Source organism: Chrysemys picta, chromosome 3 (assembly GCF_011386835.1).
Source record: "Chrysemys picta bellii isolate R12L10 chromosome 3, ASM1138683v2, whole genome shotgun sequence".
Classification (NCBI taxonomy): Eukaryota; Metazoa; Chordata; order Testudines; family Emydidae; genus Chrysemys; species Chrysemys picta.
Genome location: NC_088793.1, coordinates 149,229,158 through 149,239,849, shown reverse-complemented (window position 1 = coordinate 149,239,849; position 10,692 = coordinate 149,229,158). Strand labels below are relative to the sequence as shown.

Sequence of the window (10,692 nt, the reverse complement as noted above, 5' to 3'; positions counted from 1 at the left end):
CCAGGTGTTTCACTGTGTGCATTTTGAGTGTCCAGCACAAAACAATGCCCACAAGGAAGAGGGTAATGAGGAAGTGGCGACAACAGAACTGGGCACTGGCACACAACAGATTGTTTCTCGCCCAGTTCGAGCCTCAAGCACCAGTTCTCTGCACTCCCTCACTGGATCCACCTCACGTACACATGCTCACCAACCATAAAGGAGAGTGGAACGGAGCTTTTGCAGTCTCCATGATGCTATATGAAATTATTCACAACCTTCTTGTACAGGCACCTTTTTTCTTGTTCTCTCAGTGAACAAAGGGGACCATGCCTGGCAGCTGGAAATGTTGAAATGGAAAAGGCTTTCCAAGGACACAAAGGGGCTGCTTCACTCTCTTCAATTTGTTCAAATCAGGCTTTGTCTCCGGGGGGATAAAATAGGTCTTCAATCTATATCAAGTCCCCCATTAACACCCTACCTCTCTAATCTAACCAAGGAAAGGAGAATAGAAGGAAATAAAAGGCAGAGTCACATTGGAATACAAAAATGGCATATGAACAGTAGACTAGAAGGAATATAAATTAATTATTTGTTACCTGAAGGCACCTATTAGGAAATAGAATGTTTATCTTTATGGCATCACTATGGAAAATAGATTGTTTTTATTTTTTTAAATTATTCTTAATCCATATTACTTGGTAAATTATAAGCTGTTTTCTAAATCATTTTGACTCGGTGTCCGACTTTTCCCTTATTTCTGGCTGTAGATACATACAGTACAATAGTTTAGGGAAGTAACAGACATGTATATCACCTGGTATGACAAGGAAAAAACCCTCATGATAAAAACAAATCAATTTATGGATGCTGTATTTAATTCTGACTTTACTTGAATTGTTGAGTTACAAAATTGTCATTTTTTATCTATGTTCCAAGTTGCAAATTCCTAGTCAAGCTTCCAACTTGACAAGCAGATAACTGTCTGCTTAATTTCAAGATGATTCTTCAAGTTTTACTTAAATTTCTACAAAAATTATTGTAATTTTTCAAATTTGTTGTTTGTGTTTAGAAAAGCAGAATTACAGCTGACCGTTGACATGCTGCTGGTCAGACTCAGCAATACAAAAATGAGAATTTGCAGTCAAAATTTTTTTAAAGAAAATAATAGACTACAGTGTTCAACTAGGGATTTAAAAGCCACTGATAAGCTTTTCTCATACTCTTCATGGAAAAAAATTAATTTAACTATTGTGGTTTGATCTGACTCTTTATTGGTTCTTGCTTTAGTAACTTACATCTCAGTGTTAACTCTCCTTTGTAACTTGATCAGATTATCTGCTTTTTTTCTTATCTAGAGCATTTTCACATTGTGATCATCAGGATTCTCTAATCTCCAGTACATGTGATTTAGCAAAAGCTCCGCATCTCACTGAGTTTGCCAGTGTGGGAAGAAGAGGTTCTGTTTTTACACACACTATTGATGTCATTTGGCAAAAATAAATAGGAAAGATTGATATTTCTCCTGAAGTACCTGACCTTTGGAGCATCTACTGTCCAAGTTTATCGACCTGGAAATTTTTTTCTGTTGGTCTAACATACCTTTGCCAGAGCAAAACAAGATGACAAGTCAGAGTTAGTCAAGTCAAATATGATTTTCCTCTGCTTGAACATAATGATATAATGAGTTATATATCAATCTATAACACTGCTTAACCTGAAAGAATTTCTTTCTGAATACCAGTTGGGCTAAAAGCATGAAGGAACAGATAGCATGGTGGCTACAAAACAGCAGAGACTTGACAGAGAAGAAAAGAAACGCTTCCTCTTTCTGATATATTTCCTGTAAAGTTGAATAACTTTGGCAATCTTATCTTTTTTTCCTTATCACCAGACCCATCTTCAGTCTTTCTCATGTTAGCCCCTGTATTCCCTCCCCAAACCTTTTGCCCCCATTGCCTGAATCAAGATGGTTGTCATTGGAGATGCATGGACATTACATGATACATTTTATTAGGTGTCATGGCTACCCCTCACAGTGCTTAGTAGAGGTTCTCTGCATATAGAATGTTTCTCATGAGCCATCAACTAGCACTGTCTGCTGATTACCACGTTTGTTTAGCAACTCTTAGCATAGTGGAAGTCAGACTAAGTATTGGGTACAGAGCCCTTAGATTAACTTTAAGTACAGAGGTAGAAAATTTTAGACTAAACTTTTCTTTAAAAAGAAACAAACAAAAACCCCATGACAATTGTAATCTTTGCTGGATCTTTTGAGTTGCATGGAGCCTGTCTTGTCTTTCTTGGGTTGATCCTTCAGCATCAGAGTTGGTGACATTGGCAAGAGACTACAAATAAATTTACAACTAATTTCACCATTCTCAGACTGCAAATAAACAAATTACATCATTTTCCAGTTTTGTTAGCTCTTATTGCCACCATTGTAGGGAGTGTTGTAACATAAGAATGAAATAGATCTGTATCAATTGTCCCTCGGTTTAGACTCTCTCAGGCAAAGTGCAGGATTTTGAATGTATACTTCCCAGACATGGACAATTATTTTGTAGAATACAGCTGAGCCAAAAAGAAGACTCTTTAGAAGCCATCAGTCTACACCCCTCCTTCTGTCATTCTCTCTGATCTTGCCCTCTAAGGCTTCATAGATCAAAGACATCTATATAGTCTAGATTTCTTATTACATCTACTAGCCATCCAGGCCTCTATTCACCCCAGTTCTGGGACATGAAGAATTTAAAAGATTAACCTATAGCAGAGTACATGGGAGAGATTCTCAAAGCACAGAGCAACAGGACCTGTAGAACTTCAAATATCCAAGAAAAGTATATGTCAGCCACAGCAGAGGTAAATTATCATATCCTTCCTCACAAACAAATAGGAATTTTTTAACATTATGATTCCCAGTCACATCATGCCTCTTTCACACACCTGTTAGTCACCTCTCTGACAATTATTTGTGCTTTGAACCTGTCTCTGAAGTAAGTCATTGTGTCTGTGTTGGCACAGAATTTTCAAACCTTTATAAGCCAAAATAACCCCATTTTCCATTTTGTGGTTTGAATCTTTTAGTCTTGTATAACAAGAATAATGTTAATGCTTTGGGAGTCGTATGTTATTGATCATCTCATTTTTGCTCAGTTTTAAAACCCCATAAAATCTACTTATTGCCTGGTATGCTCTTCTGCCATGAACGTTCTCTTTTAATATAATGTGCCAGTGATGAGGTAGGAGGAGGGCATCACACAGAATTAATTTATATTTTGGTATAAATGTCCTCAGCTTTTTCCAGTTTTTTTTTTATATTTAGTTTTTATATATAGTTATTTTTTCTTCATTATGGGATTGCTGCTTAATTGAATTCTGGTTATTCATGTATGATTTTTGTCAACCCTGCTCTGAGTTTTTAGCTTGTTTCCTGATGGAAATAACTAAAAGCATAGTTGAGCTGCCAAGATGTACCATTAAAAAGTGTGTCACTTCAGGATGATGGGATATATACAGTTACTCTGAACTTTATAGCATATATGTATGTTTTATCTGTGACTGAGATAAAACAGGACTGACCAGATGTTCTCTTGTCTCCTGTCAGACTATAAGAGTTTTGTTGATATATTTCTATGCTAATAGCATTCGTTTATATTCTCATTATAGAGACATTGTTTCTATTTAGCACTTAAATGGACTTTGACATTAAAAATGATAAACTCCACCCTCAGATTTTCCCTATTCTTTTTCATTTCCTCTGTTTTCTCCCAATGCTAGCTTCAGTTTAGACTAGCGTCAAGCTCATGTGGTGCTCAGCAGAGTCACCTTTAAAGTTTCCTTTTTTAATTAAGTGTCTCTTTCTTCCAAATATATTAAAAACACTTTTATTCCCAGAAATGTCTGGCATCAAACCAAACCATATTTTCAGCAAAAGTAGGCTGTATTTGTAAAACTGATTTCTCTGGGAAAATGAGTTTTTGAATTGAGCAAAAATTGCTCAGCTCTGTGTTCCAAACCATTGTCAAGCAACCCTACAAACAAGCTCCTGAAAGATCAGTTTAGACTTTCTTTAATTTAAAAAGCAACAAAAATATAACTTTGTCTTTCTCTAGCAAAGGAAACTAGTGTACCACTGAAATAAGCAAGTATTTTTATTTTTCCATGGAGGGACATTTGATAATGCAGAGGCACAGTTTCCCATTTCATGAGACTTCATTTAAGAAGTTCCTTTTGACAATGAAGCAATGTGGTAAAAAGCAAAGAAAATTAAATTTGTTTTCTTCGAGGAATTTGAAGTGTGTACTTTTTATTTTTATGTTATCTTCTGCAAAAGTGACATGTTCAGTTTGAACTATAACAAAACAAGTGTATCCAAGGCCGATGTGAGACGTTTAGCAGAGAGGTGAAATTAGCCTTTTTCATGTAGAGGTAACTTGGTGCTTCAGTGCTGTTGGCTTCCGCTGGAGCTCCATTTATTTCTCTTTCTTTAGAAATCAATTCTGCAGGTTTGTCCTGACTACAACTCCCACTGGAGTTCAGTGCTTATTAGTGCTGTGTAAAATTCTAATGCCGTTAATGTATCTTCACCTTAATGTATTTTGATTATTATAACATTAAATTAGAGAATTTTCTGTATGGTATCTGCCTTGATAAGATGGTAGTTTCTTCTGATAGAAGAAGAAGGGGAAAGGTCATGATTAAGGCACTACTTGACTTGTGGGATGATTGCCATATAATTGTGGTTGAGTTGCGGACAAGACATGGGAAATTGCGGAAAAGTAATAATGGACCTGTATTATTTGTGGTAATTTGGAAAACCTGCTCCCTCTATGATCCAGGCATGGGATTGACAGTGGAAGCTCCCACTGTCAGCCACCTGGCTAATGGATGGGGCTCCCAGTGTCAGCCGTAGGTGGGACTGAGGGATGGGACTCCCACTGTCAGCCACTCTTCTGACGGCCGGGGCTCCTGCTGTCAGCCATGCATGGGGCTGAGGGCCAGGGCTCCCGCTGTCAGCGCCCATCTGATGGCCAGGTTCCACTGTCAGACCCGCACATGGCTAGGCTCCTGCTGTCAGCTGCCATACTGTCAAAATTGCAGTGGAAGCCTAATATTGCAGCATCCACAATTTCTGCAATATCGCAAGTTAAGTAGGGCCTTAGTCATGATGTTGGTAATTCAATACTGTAGGTATATGAAACTGATTTTTCAGGATTTCTTCAATTGACAAAATATGAAGTTTTACTATCTACAGCTCATTTAACAATATTATGCATAGCCAGAGTCAATGAAGAGACTAGAAGGTAAAGTTACTAGAGTTTATTATTGCATTGTTAGATAGAGCTACTAGTTCTGTTTGACCAAAATGTATGGTATGCCCACCCTAGAATATGGAATCAGAGACTAGACTAACTCAGTTATTGAGCTTTTCTGGCAAATGGGACTTTTGTAATTATTTTCCTTTTAGGAAGTATTTGTTGTCTTTATATAAGTTTTGCAAGGTGCTCTGATACCACTGGGGTAAAAATACACTTTTAGGTAGATATAGTAGTGATTGTGGTAGCCTTTGGGAAACATCAAAGCCAGTAAAAACAACAATCTTGTGCATTCATGAAATCAAATTAGCTGCGATGGTGCAAGGACATATTTTAGAAATATTAATTTGCAGGTTCCAGAGTCTAGGGCCTGATTACCCACTGCCTCCCAATTGTGTATCTTTTAATGATTTATTTAAGCTACAGTCTTGATCTTGTAGGTTAATTGATTGCCTGCTCATTTGAGTTAACTAATAGAATTGTAAAGTGCAGTGGTGGTGTAGCCATGGTAGTCCTGGGATATTAGAGAGACAAGATGAATGCGGTAATATCTTTTACTGGACCAACTTCTGTTGGTGAAAGAGACAAGTTTTTGAGCTACACAGAGCTCTACGTGAAGAAGAGTGCTGTGAAGCTCGAAAGCTTGTCTCTTTCACCAACAGAAGTTGGTCCAGTAAAAGATATTACCTCACCCACTTTGTCTAGACAATTGTAAAAGTTAATCTAGACACTCCAAAAACCTGTGTTCTAAGAGACAAATGCTTGTTTCTGGTCCTGATCTCTGTATATCCTAAAGTGGGGGGGGGGGGATGGACACACTAGACAAGCATTAAAAATTTGTTAGTGAACTTAGGCTAATAAGTAAATTGATGAACGTGAATTACAACAGGATCAGGTACTCTGGTCTAGACGAGGCCTTGCACCTGTGCAAGTGGGCATAAAATGCTACTATTGTGATTTGATAGCATATTACACCCTTTTTATGGTCACTTAAAACTGATGTACACAAGGTGTGAAACAATGAACATTCAGTCCCGGGGTGTTCATGCTGTGCCCAGTTGAGGGATGTTTGTAATTTGGCTGTAAGTAACATGCATAAAATAGGGCAAATTGCATATATCCATCTTCAAGACAATAGTGCAGTCCACAGAGACTGCAGGTCCCACTTGGTTCCCTTGTATGCTGTGACCTGTTGTGTCCCTGGAGTGAATATCCATATTAAAAATTCGGGTGTTTGTGGAAGTGTGCAGGCTGTACTTTAGCCAACTCTCCTACACATGATTTTTGTGAGTGCCATTTGGAAATCCACAAGCACTCATTAGAAAGCTTTGACTGATGAGAGTAGGAGCTGTTCCCACATCTCACGGCAAAATTGGGTCCTTTGTTTTAGATTTAAGATCCTTCAGTAGCAGTTTAAACTTTTGAAATTGCCATGTAGCTTATCTTAGACAAAGGAAATCCAAGATTGCCACTGTGATAAATGGCATTCTCATGGGGGAAACTGAAAATTCCTGCCATTTTCCCATAGGATGGCTACAATTTACAGCTGATGGAAGTTCAGTTACACATCACTTATGTTTAGTTACTCATGCATTTTATTACTGTAACATATATGAATGGTGGCAGTAACTGAATAACAAACCTTACTCAGAGTAATAATACCCTGCTGGCATTAGTCATTATTAGCAAAAACAGAGAATTATCTCTTCCCCCACCTCTTCACCCCCAGTCTAATAGAATGATAATTATAATTTTTTTCAGAGCATTGAGCTGTATCCCTTACACAAGTGTGCTGGGAATTGCAGTTCAGAATGCATCAGGTAAACCACTAAAATCCTAATATAGGGAGTAAACAGGAGCTCCCCCACACTGTTACTACAGGCCCTGAACTGTAATAGAGGCAATGGAAGTGCTGTGGGATTGCGTTGTTGGTACAATATATAAACTAACAATGTATCCCCAGAACTTTTACTAGAACTATTTCCTTATTGATCACCTCAGCCCATCCATTATTTGTGTGCAATCCCAATGAATCAAACCCCAGTTAACAGAAGGTAAGCTTGTTTCCCAGGATTTTCAGTGCTGTCCAGTGAGTAATGAAAGCTTGCAGAAACATCAACAACACTATATGGTATGTTTCTGTGAGGGTTCTGGGGCATATACAGAACTGACTTAAATATCCTATCAAACAAAATGGTGTTTATCTGAAGGTGTCAAATGTCTCCTGAAACCTTTGGATAAGTGGGGTTGTACTGTACTTATTCAGACCAGTGCCTACACCTTGAGGCCATGTGCTATGTAATCTGATGCTATAACAATTATTGCAGTTTCCCCCTGAACAAACACTAGTAAACTTACACACCTACAAGGAAATGCAGTAGTTATTTTTCTTGGTAATATTTTGAGACTATACAAATACCTGTAGTCTCTGTGTGATGCAGGTGATTTATGATAAATACCTAGCATGTACATACCTTTATGTGTATAGATAGATGGTATAAAGAGTTCCCCTTCAATTAATATTCTCCTTTTATGAAAACATTTAGATATTGTGCTTCCCTTGAAGTACAGTCAGCCGCTAGAACTGTTGTCTGGCACCTTCTACATATGTTTATTGCTCTTTGTTTAATTCAGCTGCTAAATTCATCACAGGAATTTCTCATAGGAATTTGACACGTAGAAACTACACTTTCAGAGGAATCACAAATGGCTTCATTACTATGGTGTTTAAGCAGGTTCCTTCTGCTTTCTACTTTTTGGGACGATGTGGTGCAAGAGGAAAATATAGATGTGACCTGGAAAAAATAGGATTATTATTAAAAGTGGGCAGAGATGCAGCCTAGGGTGCAAAGGGAGCTTCCAGTAACAGAGTAAAGCTAGATGCTGGTAGGAGGACTCGGAAATCCAAAACTTCGTAATCTGATACAGAGAGTTGATAAAATTCTGCTTTGACATTTGTGTTTGTCCACTTGTACTCATTATATAACAAAGACTTTATTAACATTTCCTAATTTGGGACTATTGTACAGATAAAATGCAATTTATAGGCATTAGAAGGTAAACATTTTAAATGTTACGAAGAGATATTATATCACAAGAGTATGGGGTTTAACCTGGTTAAGAGTCAAAGTATACCAATCTTATATTAGAGAGTGCTCTCATAATGAGCCATCTGATGATGAGATTGTAGTCTAGTTGCAGACATGCACATATATACTTTCTATAGCTTAGAAAGTGTATGTAGATGTTTCATAAGTCCATGTCACCACACTCCTGAAATTCATTTCAGAGTCTGGTTTTTACATATATTCTTGTTCATATTCTTTTCTTTTAATTTCAAGAATCTTATTATCAAGATTTTGTTGCAGAAAGGATTGTAACAAAAGTGAACATAAAGCCATGGAGAATACACTGTAAGGAACAATGCAGAAATAGTTTCTAGGGAAAAGGTTCAGTGGGGATGCCCCAGGCCTACCAGCTCCTCTTTTTTTCTCTACTCACTGCTCCTGTTCGTTTTCTCGTTTCTGCACCTAACATATATTTTTCTGGATGATGAACTAAAGGGACTTAGCTTTTCACCTCTCTGCCCCATACCAGAGTAAAGTATACAAATCCCAATTCATTAGAATCCAAACTTATAATGGTGGTTTTGTGCATTAACCATCCTTTGCCATCTTTCCCCCTTTACCAGATTTCTTGAGAATAGGCTTCCATAGCTTGGTTCTAAACTACCTCACACCCTGTTGTGAACAGAGATGCGCTGAAGCTAAAATACTTGCTCTGTGATGGAGCTGTTGGATGCTCTTAAAATGCCCATATAGATGTAGCTATACGAGCCTAACATGCAGTGATTTCATTTTTGGGACTACTGCCCCCAGAAAGAGGTATTTTCTGGATGAACTCAGAGCCACACCCATTCAGTCCCATACTTGTCCCTCATTCCAAGTGGAACCTTTAAGGACATTGCTTCTGACAATGGAACATGCAAAGCAAAACACTTGCCATATCAAATCTCCTCTCTGTGTTTGAAGGAACATGACATTTTCTGCAATGGACTATTGTAGCCCATCTTTAACTGTAAACCCTTATAAAAATTGCTGCATCAGCCCTTGATGTCTGGCTGTGAGAAGGAGCTGTGCAATTGTGGTGATCTGTGCTGATCATGTAAGAGTAATTCCATCCACAGCATGCTTTGAGGACCTTGGTGACATATTTTATACTGCAATTTATGTGCATTGCTAACCATTTTGACTAATTAGATTTGAGGTAGAGCCCCAGTCCCAGATTGTACTGCAGTTATGCAATCAATAACTTTGGGAATTGTCTGGTCTTGTAAGTTATGCATTGATCAAGGCAGCAAACTTCTTTAGTACTGATTTCCTTGCTGCTTTGGGAACTCTTCACCAGCAGATATGTACGTTACCAAACAAACATTTTGTAACGTGGAATTTTCTGTGAACATTTACATCCTTGTACTTTGTCTCCCAGAAAGTGTGTGTATTAGTAATGAAGGAGTTTAGAATTGTAAAACTGGTATAAGACAATCCAAGCATGCTCCAGAATGTCTTGTATTGAAAGAGGATGAAAAAGCTGATTACCTGAGGATTTTGGAGAGCTAACTCTGGATTTCTTTCTTTTTTTTTTTTTTTTTTTAAGAGTTTCAAAGAGGAGCAAAACTTCTCAGAGTGAATGCCAGACCAGACAATGCTCAAAGCAAATGTAAAGTTGAAACTGTTATGCTTTGTATTTATTTTTTAGTTTGTTTCCTTTAAAATATATATGTTAAACAAGAAAAATATATATATTTACAGTGTTGAAAACTAGAAGTGCACCTCTACAAGGTGATGTGAATGTGATTTTAGGAATAAAGTGATCTTTTGTGCTTAATCTCTCGTCTGGAGTTTTCGTGAAAATAATGACCAGTTTTGACAAATAGCATCTGGTGCTATTACATGTTGTGTCTGTAAATGGAGGTAGTCAGGCAGAGATGGGCAGAATTCCAAATTAATGGCAAGGCCCATTTTGGCATATAACACAAAATACAAGTATTCTGTTATCGAAGTGTGAATCTCTGCAGCCAATGGGAATGCTGAGTTCAACAGCTGTAGTACACAGTCTCAGTGCACTTTTGCTTTTGCTACCAGAACATTCCATTGTAGTCTCTGGAGGGAAAATGTGTGAGAACAATGCAGAAGAAATTGGGCTTATGTTCTACATCTTATGAAAGAATATTCTATATTTTACCAAAAAAGCGAACCTTTTCAAATATGAGTACCTAAATGTTGGACCTAAATAAAAATGGTTTGCTTTTTCAGAGATGACAATTATCCTGGAACTCCGTGAAAGTTGTTGGGATTTCAGAACTTCTGAAAAATCAGGCCAGTTTAATCTGCAG

At 37.6% G+C, this 10,692-nt stretch overlaps 1 protein-coding gene across 3 annotated transcripts in view; it reads left to right on the top strand.

Annotated features, from left to right (window-relative positions):
- BTBD9 (BTB domain containing 9) overlaps positions 1-10,184 on the top strand; it is a 287,268-nt gene extending 277,084 nt beyond the window's left edge. For all 3 annotated transcript variants that reach the window (XM_065590545.1, XM_065590548.1, XM_065590546.1), the window contains one exon: positions 5-10,184. In XM_065590545.1, coding sequence (XP_065446617.1) covers positions 5-199 — 195 coding nt within the window. In that variant the 3' untranslated portion in view covers positions 200-10,184. The remainder of the gene's footprint in view (positions 1-4) is intronic.
- The last annotated feature ends 508 nt before the right edge of the window (positions 10,185-10,692 follow it).